General features: G+C 40.5%; 1 protein-coding gene across 1 annotated transcript in view; it reads right to left on the reverse strand.

The window, feature by feature from the left end:
* The window catches only part of GAP43 (growth associated protein 43), a 93,823-nt gene continuing 70,884 nt past the window's right edge, over window positions 600–23,538 (reverse strand). The window contains exon 3 of the mRNA NM_001244335.1: window positions 600–1,286. Within this exon, the coding sequence (NP_001231264.1) occupies window positions 1,198–1,286 (89 nt within the window). The 3' untranslated portion in view covers window positions 600–1,197. The remainder of the gene's footprint in view (window positions 1,287–23,538) is intronic.

The raw sequence follows: 23,538 nt of genomic DNA on the forward strand, positions 1-23,538 counted from the left end.
GTCTGATATGGGCTGAATTGTGCTGCTCTTCTCCCAATTCGTATGTCAAAATCCTAACCCCAAATTCCTTCAGAGGCAACATTATTTGGTGATAGGGTCTGGACAGAGGTAATACAGTTAAGGTGAGATCATTAGGATGAGCCCTAATTCAATACAGCAAAAAGGGGAAATTTGGCTACAGTGAAACCCATAGATGATGTGAAGAGACATAGGAAAATGTAGCCATTTATAAGCCAAGGAGAAAGGCCTGGAACAGATCCTTCCTTCATAACCCTGAGAAGAAACCAATCTGGCCAACACCCTGATTTTGGACTTCAAGCTTCCAGAACTCTTAGAAAAATAAATTTCTGTTGTTGTTTAAACCACCCAGTCTGTAGAACTTTGTTACTGCAGCCCTACAAAATAATACAGCACGCAACAGTGGTCCCATCAAGGACCTAAGCCATTGGTTTTGACTGAAGCCTATGGCTTCATCCATCTTGTCTTTGTCAGGGTTGTTGGTGTCAGACTAGGAGGCCAGAAAAAAGATAAAATGTAAGAACCCCAATATGTGGAACCAACAAATGAGACGGGGGAACAGAAACACAGAGCCTTTGCAGTTTGATTACTCTCATGGTTTATTCATATTCAGATTGAAAAAGGAGCCTTAGAGCCGCAAGTTACGCTAATTGGCACATTTGCTTTATTTATTTATTTTCAAAACAAACTGGGTTTTTTGAATTTTTTCCTTTTTGTTCATTCCATCACATTGAAAAGGAGGAAAAGAAAAGTGGTTTTTGAATTCACTTGCTATTTTGGACTCCTCGGATGAACGGAACATTGCACACACACTTGGAACAGAGAGAGATAGGAAAGTGGACTCCCACAGGGCCACACGCACCAGATCAAAAAACTTGGATACAGTGCAAGAATTTCCCAAAATGATTGGATCATCATTACCAAAAACTCGCCATAACAACACCAAGAAACAAAAAATGTTTAAGCCACACTGTTTGACTTGGGATCTTTCCTGCTTTTTTTTTTTTTTTTTAAATGTTTGCCACACAGAGAGAAAGAGGGCTAGTGGGTGGGAGAGGACAGACTCACAGATGTGAGCAGGACAGGGAGGGAAACTTCAGAGTGGAGTTGAGAAGAGGGCGGGGAGAGACAGGGCTCAGGAGAGGGGAGAGTGGGACGTGGAAAGCCATTTCTTAAAGTTCAGGCATGTTCTTGGTCCGCCTCGCGTTCTTCTCCTTTACCCTCATCCTGCCGGGCACTTTCCTTAGGTTTGGTTTCGTCTACAGCTTCTGAGGAGGAAAACAGATAGGGTGGGGGCAGGGGAAGGAGAGTTAGTATTTTGTCTCATTTGTTCAGATGACAGGGCAATACGTTTCTTCTTTTTACCCCTTCGTTAAAGATTTAAGACAAAAAGAGATCGTTGCTATCTCAGTGATGTAATTTCCAGGTTCCGCAGAGTTTACCCTCAGCAGGTTGTCCACTGACACACAGGGAAGAGCTCAGGAACAAAACTGTGACATTGCAGGCAAAGAGTTCACTAGGCAGCAATGACCATTGTCTTTAATCTGTCAGCCTGACAATCAAGGGCTCCACACACATACCCTAATGTGGGGAATCCACATCAATCTGGTGTCTCTTCTCAATCAGTGTCAGACTAATTGTGACAGACACTTTATGTGGATCATCAAACATTCATTCCAACTCTCCCCTTATTTATAGTATTAGAAAGGCTGGCAAGTGAAATGTTTGCATCTCCAGCTCTCTACCCCACTCCCCCGACCCTGCCTGGGGGGATGTCCATGTCAGACAGTGGTGGCCAGTCAGAGAGGGATAGAACTCCTTGGGGAGGACGCCAGAGGAGGTGTTTGCCCTTTCCTTTCTCCTATTCCTGATGACTGGAACAGTACATAGCACCTGGGAGTGTAGCAGCCACCTTGTGACCAGGAAAACAAAAGCTATACATTAAGGATGGTGAACAGAAAGAGAGGAAAAAAACCTACTTGTGACTGACTATATTTCTGGACAATTTTCCTCAGACTTTTTCTTATTTATGTGAGGCTAATAATTAACTTTAAGGCATTGTAGTGGTTTTTAGTCTCTTGCAGCCCAAAAACATTTCAAATGAATATACTTAACCATAAGGGAAGTGTGTTTTGTTTAATAAGAAGGACTTTGTGTCTTCTGAAAGGATTTTTTTTTTTTTCCATAGGAAAGAGGTGATTTTCTAATCACTTTTCTGCCTGGTTTCCTGATGGAACTCCGTTAAGTGATTTCATACCCCAGGCAGCTTATTAACATGCCAGCTAAAGGAAAGTGAATTCATTTTCTCCCACATCATGTCTGTTACTAACCTAACAGTGACAAGGCCCCTAAGACTGCTCCCAGGTTCAGTGATTTGCTAGGAGGACTTACAAGACTTAGTATATAGTCCTATTCATGGCTACAATTTACCACAGTGAAAGGATAGTAAGCCAAAAAAAAAAAAAAAAAAAGTTGTATGGGGCAAATTTTGGAGGAAACCAGGCAAAACCTTCTAAGTATCCTACCCCCATGGAGTCATACAAGATGTATTTAATTCCTCCAGCAATGAATTGTGACATGTGAGATGTCATATACTAGGGAAGCTCACCTGAGCTTACAAGTCCAGAGGTTTTATTGGAAGCTGGTTGGGTAGGTATCCTCTACCTAGCATGTACTAAATCTAGACTCCCTGGAGGAAAACATGCCCAGCATAAATCACATTTTTGGTGCTAAGAGTTTGGGCGCAGGTATCGCTCTTAGGGAATGGTGAGAACCTTCTCAAAATCCAAGGGTCACTTTTTAAACAAGTGTTTCTAAGAATTGAGACATGTTGAGACTAGAGAAATGAGGGGCTTTTTAGGAGACCATTAAAAGAGCTCATGAAACTGTTTGTCTCTTTAAAATCAGTCAGTATTCATATTCAGATAAAACTAAAAATTTATATATTCAAACAAGACCACTGCTGCTAAATGTATTTTTGGAATTCCTTTTTTGGAACACCAAATAAAATTCTTTTAAATCTCTTTATTAGCAGAAAATGCTTATCTTTTTGAAAATAAACGTGGGTTTTTTTGTTTGTTTGTTTCTTTGGTTGTTTTTGTTTTGAATCAAAGAGGCTGACCTGGTAAGTAAGATAGCAATTATGATAGGTCATTTTATCTTACAATAGTTTTTCTTGTCTTTTTATGGCCCCACCTGCAGCATATGGAAGTTCCAGGGCCAGGGGTCAAATCAAAGCTGCAGCTGTGGCCTACACCACAGGAATGCCAGATCCAAGTCACATCTGTGACCTATGCTGCAGCTTGTGGTGATGCCAGATCCTTAACCCACTGAGTGAGGCCAGAGATCAAACTTACATCCTCCCAGGGACAATGTCAGGTCCTTAACTCCTGAGCCACAGTGGGAACTCCCCAAAGTTCTGAAGTCTGATTTATTTTGCGAGGTTTGCAACAGACTATAGGTTAGTTTCAAAATGCAGTTACCTTAGTGAGGCTATTTGCTATGACATAAATATTTTTTAAAAGCGATAACCCTCCAAGGTGACCATTATTAACTCTTGAAGAACCAGTGCACTGATCACAGTTTTCAACAAAAAATTTTTAGATAAAACCAACTCAATTCTGATCTTCATAATATTCTATGTACCAGTGGTGTTCCTAGTAGATTATAGAACTTTGGTGCACTAATGAATCATTTCATTTCCTACCAGAAGAAAGCTTCCATATTTGTTTCAGTTTTGCCTTTTTATATCCATTTGGACTTCTTTCAGAACATTTATTTAGTTCCCTAGCTCTGCCCAAACCTTTGGATACCACAGATATGCCCATAGGCATAATAGTATGGCATAATAATATGGTATAATTATGGCATAATAATACGCCTTACCAGTTCTGAGAAATAACACATTTAGTGCCCTCTTAAAACTGTAGAAGAAAGAGAATATTGATTTAAACTGTCTAGAAGAATATAGAAAGATTAGTTGCAGGAGCAAGAGAAGACTTCAGACCTTCTTACTAAAATAAAATCTTGGGAGCTATTATGTATGATTTGAAGAATAGGAAATGCAAGAGAAAAAGTGAAACTAGGCTGAGAATGAAAGAATATTTGTGGAATAAGGGAAAATAATTCAAAGGGGGAAAACAAAAGAAGAAAGATCCAGATAATCCTGAGAAGCAGCCACACTTTCCATCCCCTGTTGGAGGGAAATCAGGTTAAATCCTTCCAAGTTCCCACACTTTCTCTTGTGATCCTTCACCTGGGTCCTAGAGAAAAGGTGAAACTTGACAGGCATCTGCTTATTCTGATAGGAAACCACTGCTGTCTATTCCCTAGTAAAAGTGCTTCAATATCTACATATTCTTTCAAGTACTTGAAATATAATTATTTATTCATTTAGTTGTTCAATAAATTGTTGTGGAACACCTGCTAGGTGTTGAGAAGAAAGGTGAGAAAAATAGCAAATATCCTGGCTCTTGTTTAAGCCTTTCATAATATATCTTTAACAGGCCATGAATCCATGATTATAGAAGGTCAGCAGTGAGAAGGCCCTCTAAGATCACCCAGTCACTAAACCATAATTCTTTCAGGGTAACAACAGTATCAACTTCTCCTCAACTTTGAGTCCCGCATGTCCAGCACAGAACCTTGTGCAGGAAAGGCCCTTAATAATTATTTGCTGCATGAAAGAATGGATGGACATCCTCATTTTATGGATGAAGAGACTGAAGCTCAGACACATAAAGAGATTTTTCTCTAAGTCATACTATTTGCTCATGTCAAGTCAGGACTAAAATCTGTATCTTCTACTTGTCCTGGGTTTTCCCATTATATCAGGGGGCCACATTTGATGAGAGGAGGTCAAGGTCAAAGCTGTTTTATTCAATTTAGCACTAAAATTGAGTAGTTAGGGTCCTCAGGCTTTAATGCCTACAAAACTTCTGAAGTTAAAAACAAATCATTGGCTCCAAGATGTAAAATTAAAACTGATAAAGTTCAAAAGGAACTTTTTAACAAAAGGATACATCTCAATCTATTAGCTGGAACTCAAGTCAACCGAACATGTACAATTTTATATACATTATATTTTACATGAGATAAGAGTAATTTTTTTACTTTTGGATACTGTTGAATATTACACAAAGGAGTCATCTTTGTGTTAGAAGTAATGGTGACTATAAATAAATATAGTATAAATAAGGTATGTCAAGTTAGTGGAATCAGTGAAATTTTTATAGATCCCCAGGAAATTATGGGGAGGAAAATATATGCAAGGGGGAAACATGTATCGATAGCCATTTGAAACTGTGCGGTGGTAGCCTTAAAAGACTAAACGGAGGGAGTTCCCATTGTGGCACAGCGGAAACAAACCCGACTGGTATCCATGAGGATGCTGGTTCAATTCCTGGCCTCACTCAGTGGATCGGGGATCCAGCATGCTGTGAGCTATGGTGTAGATGCCAGACGCGGCTCAGATCCCACGTTGCTGTGGCTGTGGTGTAGGCCAGCAGCTGTAGCTCCAATTCGACCCCTAGCCTGGGAACTTCCATATGCCTCGGGTGCAGCCCTAAAAAGCAAACAAACAAACAAAAGTAAAAGAGTAAGGGGACTGGGTGGTTTATTTCACAGTGGTCCTTGAAATATGTACATCTAACTGGCTCTCTGATTCTTGCTGAAATAGAATTTGGAAGCAGCTCTTGCCTTCATGCATTCCATTCATTTCCTCGAAAGGGTGAGAATAGCACGTCTGCGCATTCTGTTGGTGAGCAAATACCAGGAGCATATGCAGCAGCGGCTGCTCGTGCGCTCAGCCAGGCAGCCGGCTGCAATGCTGCTGGAGCGATGGCGGTGTTCCCAGCTGCCGTCGCCTACACTGAGCAATAATGGCCCTGTTTACTGGCTCGGGTCCAGGCCCCTCCACAGCCCTACATTACTGAAATTAGGTTGAGTGGATTTCCCAGTAAAACATTACCTCTTGGGACTTGCCCAGCTCTCCCCAGCCTTGTCAACATTGATTAAATAGAAGCTGCTATCATCCTGGGGCCATGCCCACAATTACTCTACCCATCACCACTGGGCTGGAGTGTTTGCTTCCTTTCTCTATTTTCACTTTCCCTGAATATTAAGTATCATCACCTCAAAGGCTCAAAGGAAATTATTAAAAAAAAAAAAATCTGCAGCTAAATCACATATGTTCCTCTCTTACTTACATGGTCTTCTTCTTGAATTGTGTGCCAGACGTCAGTCTGGAGTGTCTGTCTAGAGCCTGGATCATGGCTTTTGGGTGGTCACCTTTAGATCTTTTTAATTTTTTGTTTTTACCATGTTTTACATTTTAAGTTCCTTTCAAAACGCTGACTCGTATACACCTGATGTCAGTAGCAGGTTACAAATATCACCTGTGCCCTACTCCTTGTTTTCTAAGACTGTGAAAGAGAATAATCCAATTGTTTATCACATTCCTTACTTGAGGATTTCAAAGAGTGGCAAACAAAATGTTAACCAAGGAGAAAACTCAGAGGCAAAGTCCCAGTAAAATCTGAAACATACATATACATGTCTGCTTCTCTCAAAAGTTTCTGCCTAGGACTAAGCTGATTTCTATCTAACCTTGCTACTGATTAGTCATATGGCCCCAGAGAAGTTAACTTTCCCTTTGCCTCTGTGTTCTAATCCATAAAAAGTATAGATAATAATGACTGTCCCACCTATTGAAGGAAGGTATTTAAAAGCAATTTATATGATTTAAGGTGTAGAATTTAGTACGTTGAGATTTTAATCCAACCTCTGGGATTTGGGTTAAAAAACACCCATCAAATTAACATTCTCATCCCAGGAGGAAAACAACAACAGCAACAACAACAACAAACAAAATAAAACTTCTTCCTCAGGTAAATGATTAAGAGGACTTCTCCCGAAATGCAAATCAAAACTACAATGAGGTACCACCCCACAGGGGTCAGAATGGCCATCATTTAGAAGTCTCCAGGAGTTCCTGTTGTGGCTCAGTGGTTAATGAATCTGACTAGCATCCACGAGGATGAAGGTTCCATCCCTGGCCTTGCTCAGTGTGTTAAGAACCTGGCGTTGCTGTGAGCTGCGGTGTAGGACGCATATGCAGCTCAGATTCTGAGTTGCTGTAGCTGTGGCATAGGCCAGCAGCTGACCTCTAGCCTGGGAACCTCCATATGCAGGGGGTGCGGCCCTAAAAGCCCAAAAAAAAAAAAAAAGAACACTACAAATAACAAATGCTGGAGAGAGTGTGGAGAAAGGGCACCTGTTGGTGGGAATGTGAGTTGGTACAGTCACTATGGAGGTTCCTCAAAAAACTGAAAATAAAAGATCATATGACCCAGCAATCCCACTTCTGGGCATATATCTAGACAAAACCATACAAAGATACATGGAGTTCCCTTTGTGGACCAGTGGTAACGAACCTGACTAGTATCCATGAGGATGTGGGTTCGATCCCTGGCCTTGCTCAGTGGGTTAAGGATCTGGCATTGCCATCAGCTGCTGTGTTGGTCACAGATGCAGCGTGGGTCTTATGTTGCTGCAGCTGTGGTGTAGGCTGGCAGCTGCAGCTCTGATTCAACCCCTAGCCTGGGAACTTCCATATGCTGTGGAAGAAAGAAAGAAAGAAAGACGCACCCCCTACCCCCATGTTCCTAGCAGCATGATTCACAATAGCCAAGACATGGAAACAACCTAAATGTCCATGAGGGATGAATGGATGAAGAAGATGTGCTACATACAGACAATGAAATACTACTCAGCCTTAAAAAAGAATGAAATGCTGCCATTTGCAGCAGCATAGATGCAACTAGAGATTATCACTAAGTGAAGTAAGTCAGAAAGAGAAAGACAAATACCATATGACATATGACATCACTTACATGGGATATCTAAAGTGTGGCACAACTGCACCTATCCACAAAATAGAAACAGACTCACTGACAGAGAATAGGCTTGTGGTTACCAAGGAAGTAGTGAGGAAGAGATGGAATGGGAGTTTGGGGTTAGTAGATGTAGATTATCACATATGGAAGGGATAAACAACAAGGTCATAATGTATAGCACAAGGAATTATATTCAATATATTGAGATAAATTATAATGGAAAAGAATATAAAAAAAAGAATGTATATATATATATATAACTGAATCACTTTGCTGTATAGCAGGAATTAACTCAGCATTGTAAATCAACCACACTTCAGTAAAAAAGAGGACTTCTCCCCTAGAATGATTCTATAAAATCTATTACTAAGAGTAGAAGTGATTCGGAGTTCTGCTATGGCACAACAGGCTGGGCAGTGTCTCTGCAGCACCAGGATGCAGGTCTGATCCCTGGCCCAGTGCAGAGGGTTAAAGGATCTGGCATTGCCACAGCTGAGGCATAGGCTGCAACTCAGACGTGGATCTGATCCCTGGCCCAGGAGATCCACATACTGTACTATGGAGGCTGAAAAAGAAAAAAGTGATTTGTTAATTAATAGAGCTACTCTGTTACAGAAATTGAGAAAGCATCTAGGATTTTTAACCACCAGAACAAAACTTCAGTGTTTTTTTTTTTTTCCTGAAATAAAAATGACCCAGATAGTTTTGAAATTAAAGCAAAAGTCAAAGGAGATGCAAATTGACTAGCCTTGAAAACTTCCTTAAACATTCTCTATACAAAATACCTATCAGGAGTACCTTGATGGCTTAGTGGTTAAGGATCAGCCATTGTCACTGGTATGGCACAGGTTCGATCCTTACTTCTGCATGATGCAAGTATGGCCAAAAAAAAAAAAAAAATGTCTATCAAACCATCAAAAATTAGTTTTTTAATCTTCTTTCCCCATTTGAAACATGCAGAAAGGTAAAAAAATACAATTGATATGGCTTGCATAAAATTGCCCTAAATCACTTTTGGAATGAGATGCAATAAGTATATAAAATTAAATGGTGTTAACACTATTTCTTACCATTATCACAATGAATAAGTCAACTTTCAAATGCTTGAAAATAAAAATAAAAATTTGTGGGTATTTCCACTCTAGTATAACAGTCAAGAAGACTCTCTCCTGTACAGCTCCTGCCACCAGTTACATTGTATTGAGCTGGCAGTTGAACCTGTCAGCTGAGGCATTGCTGACCCTATGTGGGAGGAATGTCAGTATAAAGAGTGACGGCTCCTACGACACTGAGACTTTTTTTTTGAGGACGGTTGATTTAAAATGTTGTGCCAATTTCTTCTGAAGAGCAAAGCGACCCAGTCATTCATATATATACATATATACATACACATATATATACACACACACACATACATACACACACACACACACACACACACACACACATATATACCTTTTTTTCTCATATTTCATCACATTCTATCCCAAGAGACCGGATATAGTTCCCTGGGCTATACAGGAGGATCTCCTTGTTTATCCATTCTAAATGTAGGAGTTCCCGTCGTGGCGCAGTGGTTGACGAGTCCGACTGGGAACCATGAGGTTGCGGGTTCGGTCCCTGCCCTTGCTCAGTGGGTTAACGATCCGGTGTTGCCGTGAGCTGTGGTGTAGGTTGCAGACGCGGCTCAGATCCCGCGTTGCTGTGTCTGGCGTAGGCCGGTGGCTACAGCTCCAATTCGACCCCTAGCCTGGGAGTCTCCATATGCCGCGGGAGCGGCCCAAGAAATAGCAAAAAAAAAAAAAAAAAAAAAAAAAAGACAAATAAATAAATAAATGTAATGGAGGCATTTTGAAAAGGGGCGTGTCAGGGATAGAAAAGTGATGTTGTGATATCGTGTTGCCAGTAGTGACTACGAGAAGCAGTTCAGCCTAGAAATTTACTCTTTTCTGTAGATTACATATATTTTTCTAAAAGTTCAAAATCCCATCTGACCAGCGTTCAATTCTGCATCTCCCCTTTCACTTCATAGTATCCCAGTTGAGGAGAATCTAACTCGGAGAAAATCTTAGTTGTATCTGTCTAGCCTTTACAAACTCAATTGTCTAAGGGACCAGGAAGATTATATTAGCGTGAAAATCTGGCCATAGGTCAAACCATAGTGTTCATGGGGAAGTGGAGAGAGCAGGCATTGACTAAAGGCATTTAAAAATTTTAAAACACTATCACTGGAAAAATAAAAAACACTATCACTGGAAAAATAAAGGCATTAAAAATTTAAAAACACTATCACTGGAAAATGTAAAACACTATCACTGGAAAAATAAAAAACACTATCACTGGAAAAAATTTTAAAACACTATCACCAGAAAAATAAAAAACACTATCACTGGAAAAAATTTTAAAACACTATCACTGGAAAAATAAAAAGGGATGGAGTATCTGGAGTAAGACTATTAAATTATACCAGGAAGATACATTTCTGGATTCTGACTTCAAAATGGAAGAGATTCCCTTTAATCAGAATGAAAGATAGTCATACTGTATTTGTCTTCAAGAACTAACTCCAAGTCAGAAGGTCTAAATAATAGTGGTGACCTTTTCCACTATGCTAAATTTAAATTACATCTAAAAAATTTTTTTTGGTGAATGAAGCAAAAAATAATAACTATTTCATATCTTATAAATAGCCTACCTAAGCAAAAAGAGATAACAAAAAAACCATTTCTCAATATTAACTCTCCCCTCACTTGTTCAAATATTCTCAACACCTCTACATCCCTACCTATGCCTTCCAGGTAGGGATGCTCCTCGTTACAGATGCTGTTGGTGACACTCTCAGATTCCCTTTACCAGGCTCATGTCCCATCCCCCAACTGCTGGAGGTGATGGCTGCCAATGACCCACACCGCTCCTCCTCAGCTGGAGGGGGGATGTAAACTGAAGCACCTCAACCTGAGAGGTCACATTCCTTGTGCTCCCCACAACTCCAGACAAGACAGTCTCTGCCTATGATTTAATCTGTGCTTCAGCGCTTTTTGTGGGATGAGGCTGAGACCACACTTTTCCTGAATCCACTTTGCCTGGTTTCTTCTCCTAGCTTCGTCTCTTTCCTTATTCCCTTCTAGATTTCCACTAAAAAATTATTTGCACAAGAGTCCCTTCTTAGGTTCTGATTCTAGGGGATGGGAGGAAAATTATTCCCTTAACCAAAAATTAAGGACTGGAGTTGGGAGGCAGGCTAATCAATTTCCTTAGTCAATGAACACAGCAAGTCTTTAAGGTTTGAATAATTTGGGTTTGCTGCTTAGTAAGCCTTCACACCTGTTTCCATACCTCCAAAATGACCAAGAATTAATCACTTCCTTCTCTTTATTTGTACGGAAATTATATCCCTTGCATTATAGGCTAGTTTATGATATCTTTTCTAGTCTTTTTGACTGTGAACTAATTTCTCAAATGAAAAGTCTGATTCATTTGTAAGAATTTAAATTGGACAAATGCAGAGTTGTTGTTGTTGTTCTTGTCATTGTTGACTGATGAATCCCAAATGCCTAGAAAAGTGACTGGCAAATATATATGTTTTAATGAATCAAGGCATCTATATTAACATCAATTCCTAGTATCATGATTATTATAAGATAGGCATTTAATACTTATAGGAGAGAAGAAAGAAATGGAAAAAGGGGATAATTCCAAACATGCTTTGTGTCATGTAGAAAAAACCTTAACTACTACCTCAAACAAAAAATTGTGGACCTGTATTGTCATCATGACCAAATGATAGAGGTTTGTCTGAATTTCAAAATACTGTATTATGAAAAGGAACCCCTGGAGTTCCCATTGTGGCTCAGTGGTTAATGAACCTGACTAGGAACCATGAGGTTGTGGGTTCGATCCCTGGGCTCGCTCAGTGGGTTAAGGATCTAGCGTTGCCGTGAGCTGTGGTATAGGTAGCAGACACGGCTCAGATCCCACGTTGCTGTGGCTCTGGCGTAGGCTGGTGGCTACAGCTCTGATTCGACCCCTAGCCTGGGAACCTCCATATGCCCCAGGAGCGGCCCAAGAAAATGGCAAAATAAATAAATAAATAAATAAAAATAAAAATGAACCCTAGTATTATTCTGCTTTGTAGGCATGGAAAGTATTAGTCCATCACTTTTTTTTTCTACCAATTTTATGTCTTCTAATTTGTTATCAAATTATTCAGATACAAAAAGCCCAAATGTAAAAAACAGGTATCTATTATAAGCATCTCTGTTTTTAGGTGGTTCATAGTAGTGGTTAAGAGAGCTGGTTTTAGAGGCAGGCTATTTGCATTTAGACTCTTAACTCTGACACAAAGACTTAGAATAAGTTATTTAACCTCTATCAACTTTCCTTCTCTGCAGTTGGTATTAATATTGGTATCCGACCTCATGGGGTTTTTATAACATTTAAATGTGTGAATTATTTAAGGCACTTAATAATAAGTGGCATGTTTCAGTAACTGCTTAATAAATATTGGCAATTATTATTAAGCGACTGGATGGGAACTAACATTGGTGTGACATTTACTACGTGCCAAGGCTGGTGCTAAGGGCTTTGACATATTGGTATTTAATATATCATCCCTGCTTTCCTATTTCTTTGTCAGTAAAGTGGAAATAATAATATCTCATAGATTTGTGGTGACCATTAAATGAGAGGAAAAAAACAAAAAGAAGACCTAACACAGTACCACTACCTTGCTCACCTATATGCCTAATAAATGAAAGTTACATTCCCTCTTTCTTCACTAATTCATGCTTACCCAATCTTAGCCCACAGTCAAAGAAAAACTTTCTTCAAGTATCCCAAGAAAGGAAAAGAGAAGTCTGTGCCTTATAAAGATTTTGCTTATAGAGTTAAAAAAAAAAAAAAATTCATTCTCTGAAGAAAAAAAAAAAAAAAAAAAAAGCTTAGAAGTCAAGGTCCAACATCCAAAAATGATTACAAAGGCAAAGCTGATTGCAGGCCAAATTTGAGGGGCATGATTCTGTAAGGCAAGAATCAAGGGTGCTATATAGTAACGTAATGTCTCAAAAGGCAGGAACTTCTCTGCTATTGCTTCTACTTAAAGAGAAAACAATCTTCACCATTTCACACCTAAGGAACAGCAGTCAGTTGACTGGCTTAGCTCCATTTGATTCCCTCCAGTTTGGAGCAAAAGTACACTGAATGAGCAAGAACAAAGGCTCTGCCTGCCCCCAGATGTGTAGCAAATCTTGCATCCAATAGGCAAGTTACAAAGGGATGGCAATTTTCTAGGTTTAAGACAGTCCATCCAATTTTAAGAAAAATTCCTGGATTCCATAATAATTACTGAACCCTAAACTTGAAAGAAACTTAGGACTTCTTGTCCCTTAACCTTCAGAAAAATGATCAGATAAAGTGAGCTTTTTCAGCTTTATGATGAGAAGGAACTTTTCATTTCCGGGAAGGCTTGCAGTCATCTGTGGAAAAGGCATGTTTCAGGGGAGAAATCCCTGAGGCCATGTGGAAGACTGCTCTGATGGGGTTATTCTTTCTTTCATTTCTGGGACTTCTCAAACAGGGGATTCGAGCAGACTTTGAAGAATAAAGAGATGAAAGATGGAGTAAGAAGTGGCCACTTTCTTAAAAGAATTCCAGGCAAAAAAATGTCATACTTCTTCTGGAATCTTGATGAAACATGATTGAAGTTAGCATGGTTTTCCCCCAAAGATTATCTATAATTCCTTCTCCTGTATTTCAGAAAAGGTTAATAATTTTCTAAAAAATCAAACCTAATGTTAATTATTTAGATCCATACTTAGGAGATGAGGAACTGTCAAATAGGCTAATTGTGTCTGTTCGTCATTTTTCATTAAATCTACTCTCTTAGCTATTCTTTCTTGAAGTTTTTCACATTTATTAAAACAGGCTGTATAGGTATTGTACCAGCCATTTCAAAAGACTGTGTTTCCTTAGGCATTTCTGTTATACTCATTGTCTTCCAAAACGAGCCATCCTAGATCTTATATAGAGATCAGTTACAAGTGTCATAATTTGGGAGTTCCCGTCGTGGCGCAGTGGTTAACGAATCCAACTAGGAACCATGAGGTTGCGGGTTCGGTCCCTGCCCTTGCTCAGTGGGTTAAGGATCTGGCATTGCTGTGAGCTGTGGTGTAGGTTGCAGACGCGGCTCGGATCCTGCGTTGCTGTGGCTCTGGTGTAGGCCGGAGGCTACAGCTCCAATTTGACCCCTAGCCTGGGAACCTCCATATGCCACGGGAGCGGCCCAAGAAATAGCTAAAAAAACAAACAAACAAAAAAAAACAAGTGTCATAATTTGTGTTTGTCAGACCTTGAGTGAACTACTCTTTAGGTTATATTGGTTTTCATTTCAAAATTCAACTAATGATTTGTATTGTTTTAACATAGAGTTAATATGCCTTATTACAAAAAAAATTCCAAATATTTTTCAACATTTGTCTTTTTTTTTTTTTTTTTTTGGTTTTTAGGGCCGCATCTGTAGCACATGGGAGTTCCCAGGCTAGGGGTCAAATTGGAACTGTAGCTTCCCTGCCAGCCTACACCACAGCCACAGCAATGTGGGATCTGAGCCATTTCTGTGACCTACACCACAGCTCAAGGCAACACCGGATCCCTGACCCACCGAGCAAGGCCAGGGACCAAACAGGAATCCTCACAGATACTAATCCGATTGTTTTCCCACTGCACCACAATGGGAACTCCCTCAATATTTGTTTTTAGAAGCAAGAGCAGATCTAGATTTGCCAATATCAAATATTTGATCTGATATTTGATTAAATGATTTGATTTATCTGGCTCCACAATTAAAATACAGAAACCCAGGCTAGAAATAATAATTCTAACTCTGTAAGAGTCACTCCAATAACAACTACAGATGCCTAAAATTTTTTTCCTACTGGTGAATATCTATTGCCTGGGTAACATTTAAATTTGAAAATAAAAACACTATGTTTATGAGTCATATTCAGCTCATGCCTTGCCATGTCTCACCATGATGTGTTTGGGTAGTACTTAAGATTAGCTAGACAATTATTTATCTGTGTTGCTTAATCTTCCCTTATGGCTGTATCTCCACAGCACAAGGAAAATGAAAGACTTGGCAGTTGTCTTCTAATTTTATCAATGCAAATGGATAAACCACATAATTCAGGACAAAAAATACAAAATCTGTATACATTGTCACGGAACGAGCGTGTAATTGTTTGTAAAATTACAGACTAGCAACAAATGAAGAAGATCTTAGAGATTATCTGATCTTGGCCCTTCACTCCCTCTGAGAACAACTGAAGATGGAGTGTTTCTTTGACTTGCCCAAAGTCTAATAGCTAATTAGAATTCAGGGATCCTCCCATAGTGCCATCATGCCTCTCACAGCTTTTGGGGATGATGAATTCCACTGCCTGATTACAAGGTGCATCTCTCTGCGGTAATCCCAAGTGCACTGTGTAAATTTATTCCTCAGTCCCTCCCCCTTCCTTCTCTGCCCCATCACTCTTCCTCACTCCCTCCATTCCTTTTCTCCTTTGTGAAATAAGAGATAAACTTAATATAAGTTTGCATTAAGGGCTGCCCAATGTCATTTTAGGTATTCTGGAGGCTTGCAGAACCAGGACTGAGGATTACTGTTGTGGCAACTTCAACCCATTATGCACAGATTGTGAGAGGTGATGGAGATATTCTATGTGGAAAGGGGGAAACATGGGGACCTCTGAAATGAGTGGCTTAGGATGAGTAGTTATCACTGATTATGGTAGGTTCCACAGATTTAGATGACTGAAGAGTTACTAAATAATGAAATTCCTCAAGGAGCTTAAATACAAATACTCTCATACCTAGGAATCTGTAAGAGAGCAGTACTATGTCCTGAGAAGAGGAAATAAAAGTGCCTATCATTCCTCATTCACCACCCCTCCACTTCCCAGTGAAAGCAGAGTGTTAAAAAGCCAACTGAGAATGTTTAACTCAATTTTGAAATTAATTTTAAAAATGTTATTGTAACAAGAAAGCCACATAAAGGGTGTTTGTGTTATATGTTTGCACATGGGTAAATAGATGCAATCCTCATCTCTCACTGGGACGATTCATTTTTCACTCATTGTGTGTTTTGGCTTCCTGGGGCCTGTCCAATTATGGCACTGGCTTTGAGTGAAAAATTGCTTTAAGAATCAATAGCACTCACTGGAACACAACCAGAACTATATCGAAAAAGTAATATTCATATTCGTACAGATTTCTTTCTTTTCAGTTAAAGATGTCAAAGCTCTTTGCTTACATTTAGTGGCAGAGAATGTAATAGCCTTGGCTATTTGAGGACTCTGGGACAATGAGTGGTTAAAGAATAAAGACTCATGGTGAGGGAGTTCCTGTTGTGGCTCAGCAGATTAAGAACCTGACATAGTGTCTGTGAGGATGCAAGTTCGATCCCTGGCCTTACTCAGTGGGTTAAGGATCCTGGTGTTGCTGCAAACTGCAGGATAGGTCACAGATGTGGCTCAAATCCAGTACTGCCTTGGCTGTGGTGCAGGCCAGCAACTGCAGCTCTGATTTGACCCCTAGCCTGGAAACTTCCATATGCCGCAGATGTAGCCATTAAAAAAAATGAAAGAAAGGAAGGTTAAAACGTTCATGGTGAGACTGTTGCTTACCTGAGACAGAACTATAGAACCATACCTGTCTGCCTATCATATAACACCGCCATTGGAAAAATCATCCTGCTGAAGGCTTTCTCTCTTTTCTCTACCCAGGCTTCTTTCTCTAGCAAAATCATTTTTAAAGACACAATCTATCTTAAACTCTTTTCCTTCTTTCAAAACCCTATGTATTTGAAAGTAATCAGACTACATACAGTAACCTTAGAGCAGAAAGGAGCTCTGGAGACCCATGAGCAACAACTTACCTACCACAGGAATGCCCCGGAATCCCCGAAGCGATGGGTAGCCTCTGCTACCACAGGCCACTCCAGCTCTAACTGTACAATTACTCCTGGGGGTCAGCTAAAATCTATCTCCTCTAAGCTTTTATGGAGTTTTACACAGGATAAAATACATCCTTGATATGTGTTCTTTTGTAAAAGACACTCCATAAATACAAAAAAGACAGCCTCTTCTTCAAGTTTACCCACTGTTCTTTTCCTTTTCAATCAACAAACTCCATGAAAGGATAAACTGTAATTATGCCATCTTTTCTTTATCTCACCTTCCTTATTTCTCTAAGAGCTGATTTTACCATTTTTCTCAAAGTGCTCTCCTTTAATTCACCTTCCCTCCAAAATTATATCCAAATCCTAAGGTCTTTTCTCATTTACCATTGTTCTTGATCTTTTCCTGAATACTCCTTTTGACAGTGTTGACCTATACTTCAGCTCTCTGCTCCAGAAAACAGTGGCAGTTAAGAAATTCTCCCAGCCTTTTCTTTTCTGAAGTCTTCCCATCCTTTCATGCTCTAGAAAGTAGCTTACTGTGAAACACCTTTCTCCATATGATCTGCTGCCCACTCTTTCTCACAACCCCAGAAGACTTATCAGTGACTCCCTTGTTCACCTGTAACAAGTCCAAATACAGATCTTTCCTTCTATGCCAAACCTACTGACAAAGCCAGACACAGACCCTTGAACTTTCTTTGTTTCGTGAATGAGTAACTGAGATTAAAATTGTTTGTCCCTCTGAAACATGGTAGAAATAGAGATAAACAAATCTGATTCAGTCCACTGACTAGACTTCTGCTGATTGCAAAATAACCCCAGTTATAAACCTTCCCACCTGTGACTTGTCTTCTCCTCCTATGAAAGTCTAAGGGAAAGTCACCTTGCCAAGACACTATGATCTTGAGAGCTGGGGTCCCTATTGTGATAGCCTGAACAAAATGATCTCCTGAATTGTCATTGTACTTTTGTTTTTGACATCTTCTTAAAATATTCCCTTTTTCTTAACTTCAATGAAGACTGTGTTCTGGGCTTATGTTTGCTGTTTCCTGGCTTTTCTTTTGCCATTCTGGGTCTAGTTTTTATTCCCTATCCCTAACAATCTACGATTCAATTCTACATTCTCTTTGTAGGCTCTGCTGCAGATAACTCATTCTCTCTAAAGACATCAACCCACCTGTACTTCTTTGCACTGCCTACTACTGCCTATCATATAACAGGATTGAGGGTAGCCTTAAGGAAGCACAGCTTTGCTTTTCCCTGGATGCCATCATGAAACAAGTGTCATTTTATGGTTAGGCATCTCAACAAAGATTTTCCAGAAGGAAGGTAAAATGAAGTAAGCACCACTGTTTAGATAGCCAGGCAAGAGAAATATTTGGCCATGGGATAGTTTAGACAAGGCCCATACTTAGTCTGCATTCAGATTTGGTGATTATGGTGGTCTTGTGTTGTCCTGAACCATCACACAATGTCCAGCGTTGGTGGTCTACAAAACTGTGTAGGTTAATAGAATACTAAGGACCATTTGGGAGGGCCAGGCCAGCTGCTAGCTGTCAGGAGTGGCTTTTCTCATTCCTGGGAGAAACAGGGGAAAAAATAAACTTGACTTTTCTAGATCTGAGGTGTCAGTGTTAAGGTCCTTCCTTGTATCTGCCATATCCCACTCCAGAGGTCTCCATCTAGTAATACTTATGAATGTGAGTCCCCTGAGCATAGAAAAAGAAATTACATTGATTGCCCAGAGAGAGAAAAGATTCCAGCTCAACCCAGTGCCACCAGCTGAAGCCCTATCCTGAAAGGCTTTTACTGGCTCTTAAAGATGCTTATGGCTCCCAATGGACTAGTGGCACTGTTTCCTAATTTAAAATATTTTAATTAAATAAAATCCTTCCTGAGGAAGAAAGAGCAAGCCACATTGGGTCTGTCACTTCAGTCATCTTCTCACTTCACTGATAGGAGGAAACAGCAAGTTTGGGTTTTTCTCCCTCTCTGTTTCCCCCTCCTTCCTTTAATGGCCTGTCAAAAGGAAATTCCATCCTGTGTTGGCATTAGTGCCTGCTGTAAATAAAGAGGAAATGGGAGGAAAGAGGAGGTGGGAGGGAGGAGTGTGTGTGATAGAAGCTAGATCCTTGCAGCTCAATTGCAAGGCATCTCTCAGAGTGTCTAGACACCAGCTGCCTGGTAACCATGGAAACCCACAACTTTGGCGGATGGGCTGAGGAGTAACGACTCTCAGGAGATCCTGTTGGGAATGTGGTGGAGGGGGTAGATGAAGGAAGGTTGGGAGTAAAGGCGGAGAGAGTGTTAGAGTCATGGGGGAGAGCAACAGAAAACACAACTCTCTGTGCAAGGGGGGTGTTTACCTTGTTACCACTTTTCTCATGCACATTCCACACGTGGTGACGAGGTACAAACCTGCCATACTTGGCAGGTGTCGACACGGGTTGCTAAGGATGAATAGCTGAGCTGGAATGATTATATTCCCATCAACCTCCTGCCAATGCCAAAGCGCCTCCTCAGTAAACCAAAGCTTTCCACAGTAAACAGACACGATCAACAACCGCCTGAGGAAATCTCAAGAGTGGGAAATTCCAGTCCCCCAAGAATGGCTGCTGCTTTTACAAGTGCTCAAAGATGAAAGTTAATCACAACTCTGTACCTGATGTGTCTGCCCTTCCCACTGCCCCCATTTTCCTTTGTCTTGGCCAAGGGTTGGGCTGCTGTTCCAATAAAGGAGGCTGGTGGTGGGACTGCTGAGGGAATGTGTGAGAAATGAAGAGATATCCATTTTCTCTTGGATCCATTCTCTCTTGTCTAATGACAGACATCACCATGTAAACATATTTCATTCCCTTCCCATACAGATGTCTGTCATTAGAGGTTTCCAATCCACAGATTTTACAGCTTTTCAGTTGCTTTTTGTAGCTGTGTTTCCTCCCCACCCGCCATTCCTTGTGGATGGAGATTTTTAGGTAGCACTGGCACCCCTCTCCGCCAACCCTTCTCATCACCTAATTCTTCGTGCACTCCCACCCCTACCCACATGGCTCCACTCCACTTCCTTGACAGAGTACCACCATGTACAAGCACACTCCCAGAGACCTCCTATCCCTTTCATCAGTCAGCACAGCCTTTTCTCACCAAAGTTTGTCTACAGCTACACAACCTAAATGTACTGGCCGCCTCACAGTGTTTTCAGGCAATCTTACCCACCACAGTTAGAGTCTAACAGAAGACCTGCTGATTTTATTGGCATTATCTGGGTCACAAAACTGTTTTCTAACTGCGAAAAGCTAGTAGATGGTATGAGAATTAATCTTTGGACTCTGATCAAAACCAGCATATACACACATACATATATTCTATAAATTTTTATGCAGTGGTTCCTCTGAAGAAATGCTCCTGTATGAAAAAAATTTTCCAGTCATTTTGAGCTATAATCAACACATGGGCTAATTCAACATACATACATATATATATATATTTTTTTTGGTCTTTTGTCCTTTTAGGGCCACACCCACAGCATATGGAGGTTCCCAGGCTAGGGGTCTAATCGGAGCTATTGCCGCCAGCCTACACCAAAGTCACAGCCACGCCAGATCCAAGATGCATCTGCGACCTAGACTGAAGCTCACAGCAACACCGGATCCTTAACCCACTGAGCGAGACCAGGGATCAAACCTGCAACCTCATGGTTCCTAGTCGGATTCATTAACCATTGAGCCACGATGGGAACTCCCCAACATATTTTTAAAAGGCCACTGATAGGTAAATACTGAGTTAACTATCATTTGTGACAAGTAGAACATTTTAATCCCCTAGAGTCTCTCTGTTTGACATTAAAACTGCCATGACCTTGATTTGATGATCTAACCTCAGAGAAAGGCAGCTCCCTCCTAAGTAAAGATGTGTTTGCGTCATCTATTTCCAGTCAGGGCAGAATTCCCAGCAGTTTGGAAACGCTAAAATGGTTCTCTTGTAGAGAGGTACCTTTGCAGGGGGAGATGAAACCACTTTCTCTCCATAACTTGTGCTCCATGTAGGGACTGACTCTAAAACAGTAAGACCAGGACACAGATCTGGTTCTCTGGTGCCACTAACAGCCCAGTTATAGTCACCCCCAGCTGCCAGCATCTTCCAGTCCTGAAGAGGGATGGCTCGATGTGTGAGAACTAGAGGAATCTCCAAGGAACTTGCAAGAGCAAAGGAAGATGGCGGAACGTCTGCCCAGGTGGCAGAGGAGGTTTCCACAGTGGCAATGAGGAGTAAACCAACTAAAGGTGAGAGGGAATTGGGGCCCTCTCTGCCGCCTGTGCATTGTAGACAACTCAGGAGGTAGATAGCCTGAGGTCAAATCGAGAACCCACTGTTTCCAAATGTTATACTCTGAGCACATTATATTACTTCTCTGCACCTTGATTTCTTCATCTATAGAACGGGGATGGTACCTACTTCACAGAGATGTTGTAAAATATAAGATGTATAAAATGCTTACTAAGTATTACCTAGATTAGTCCATGTGATCACTTCTCTTAATTGTTGATGAGTTAGAGTCCTTGTGAACAGGGTTCTGGAGACTAAAAGCATTAAAAAAATTGTTATCTGAACAATTATGATGAAAATTCTGCCAACCTTGATCTGTTCTTGTGCTGCTCTATGGCAGATTTGGATTGAACCACCCCAAAGGACCGTCATCTTTCACATTCCACAAAGAGTGGGGTTCTGGTTTAATAAAGACACAGTCTAGGCATCCAGAGTAATTCATGAATTTGAGGTTTTTTCTTTTCTCTTTTTAGGGCCACATGTGCAGCATATGGGACTTCCCAGGCTAGGGGCAGAATCGGAGCTATAGCCGCTGGCCTACACCACAGCCACAGCAACTCCAGATCTGAGCTGGTGTCTTTGACCTAAATCACAGCTCATGGCAACGCCAGATCCCCAAGACACTGAGGGAAGCCAGGAACTGAACCCATACCTTCACGGATATTAGTCAGATTTGTTACCGCTGTGCCAGAATGGGAATTCCTGAGTTTGAGGTTTTTCAAGTACCAATATTCATTATTCTGAAAGCAGCCTGCCCAATTTTTTCCTGATCACATGAAGCTTCAGGGGTGGTTCACATAAAGTATTTTGAAATATGTAAAATTCAAAGTGTTTAGGCATTGCTATCTCTTTGTTACAAAAACAGTTCATCTGGCATTCTGTCAAACAGACATCTTTATCAACTAATACATCTACATCACAATAAAAATTGGCATTTGTATAATGGTCCTGAAGCATTTTATGACTGTGATTACTATAGTTCTAATGTTATATATATTTTAGTATATCCCAAACCTTTCCAAATTGGAAATCCATTAATGACATGGGTGGCAATCAAACATTTGATTAGCTAGAATATTCCATTCCCCCAATCACATTGGAGAACATAGAATTTACTGTCACCACTCTGTTCCTTTTCTGTTTCAAGGACACCCAAATTAAATAACAAAGGAAGTAATTATATGCAGGGAACAGAAATAAGACCCTGGTGTATTAACACTCAGTAGCCATGTGGCCTAAGTCCCTTAAGTTTTCTTACTTCCATAAAAGGGACAATGATATTGCTCATGATAGTGTCATTAGGTGGCTTACACAAGAAACTCCAGAGAGCCTGGCACAAGACAAGTAAGTGTTATTTATATTGTTATCATCAGTATTATTGTTGCCATTGCAGTTATTCTATGATGAAGAGTTAATAAGCGAACACCAGACCAGAGACTGAGTAATTCAGAGCTATCTAATATGCATTAGGTTGGCTTCACATGTTAATTAAGGCTTGAGTTAATATTAGAAATATAGAGTCACCATTGTCTTTGTGAGGAAGCCTCAATTAATTATGGAAGCTCAATAAACATACAGCGTGTGATATACTCATATGGATTTATTCCAGATGGATGGCTTTTGGGGTGGGGCTGGAAGAAAACAATCTCCACTTTGATTTCTGCAACAGCCGCCGCTGCCACTCAAGGCTTCAAGAGATGCTTGCACAGCCTCCCGGATGGCTGCAGCCCCTCTAAGTGACAGGGGGACAAATGGCTGCTGTCTCACCACACATCTCCCCTTCCCATCTCCTCCACCCTCCCGCCAGCCCACCAGGCACGTGCCAGCAATGAGCTGCCTGCCTCACTGCGATCCTCAGCTCCATTAATAAGCCCTGCAAGGCTGATAATTGGGGATTTGTGGAGCCTGCAGTCTTTCAATAAGCCAGGTTGTTATGGAAACCAGAGGCAGACCTCCTTGTCCATGCTATTGATCCTAAAAAATAAAATAAATGTGGAGTGTTGGAACAATCATTTCAATCTATCCTCTCCTCCCCCACCTTTACCATTTTGTTTTAGAAGTCCACCCTCAATTTGCACACCCATGAGAATTTGCAACTCTTCTCTCTTTTGGGTTCTTTCTCAGCATTCCCCTACCCATTTCTTAATTACAACTGCATGTTTTTTCACCTCTAGCAAAAAATCAGATGGGCAGGATACTACAAGAACACCAGTGTAGACACTCTAAATCTAATTTAACATGATGGCATTAATTCTGATTATCCGAGCCAAGAAATCAGTAATGAATATCAATGTGCTTTACCTGCCATTAAAAAATAATAATAATTAAACAGGATTAAAAAAA

Source organism: Sus scrofa, chromosome 13, assembly GCF_000003025.6.
Source record: "Sus scrofa isolate TJ Tabasco breed Duroc chromosome 13, Sscrofa11.1, whole genome shotgun sequence".
Classification (NCBI taxonomy): Eukaryota; Metazoa; Chordata; class Mammalia; order Artiodactyla; family Suidae; genus Sus; species Sus scrofa.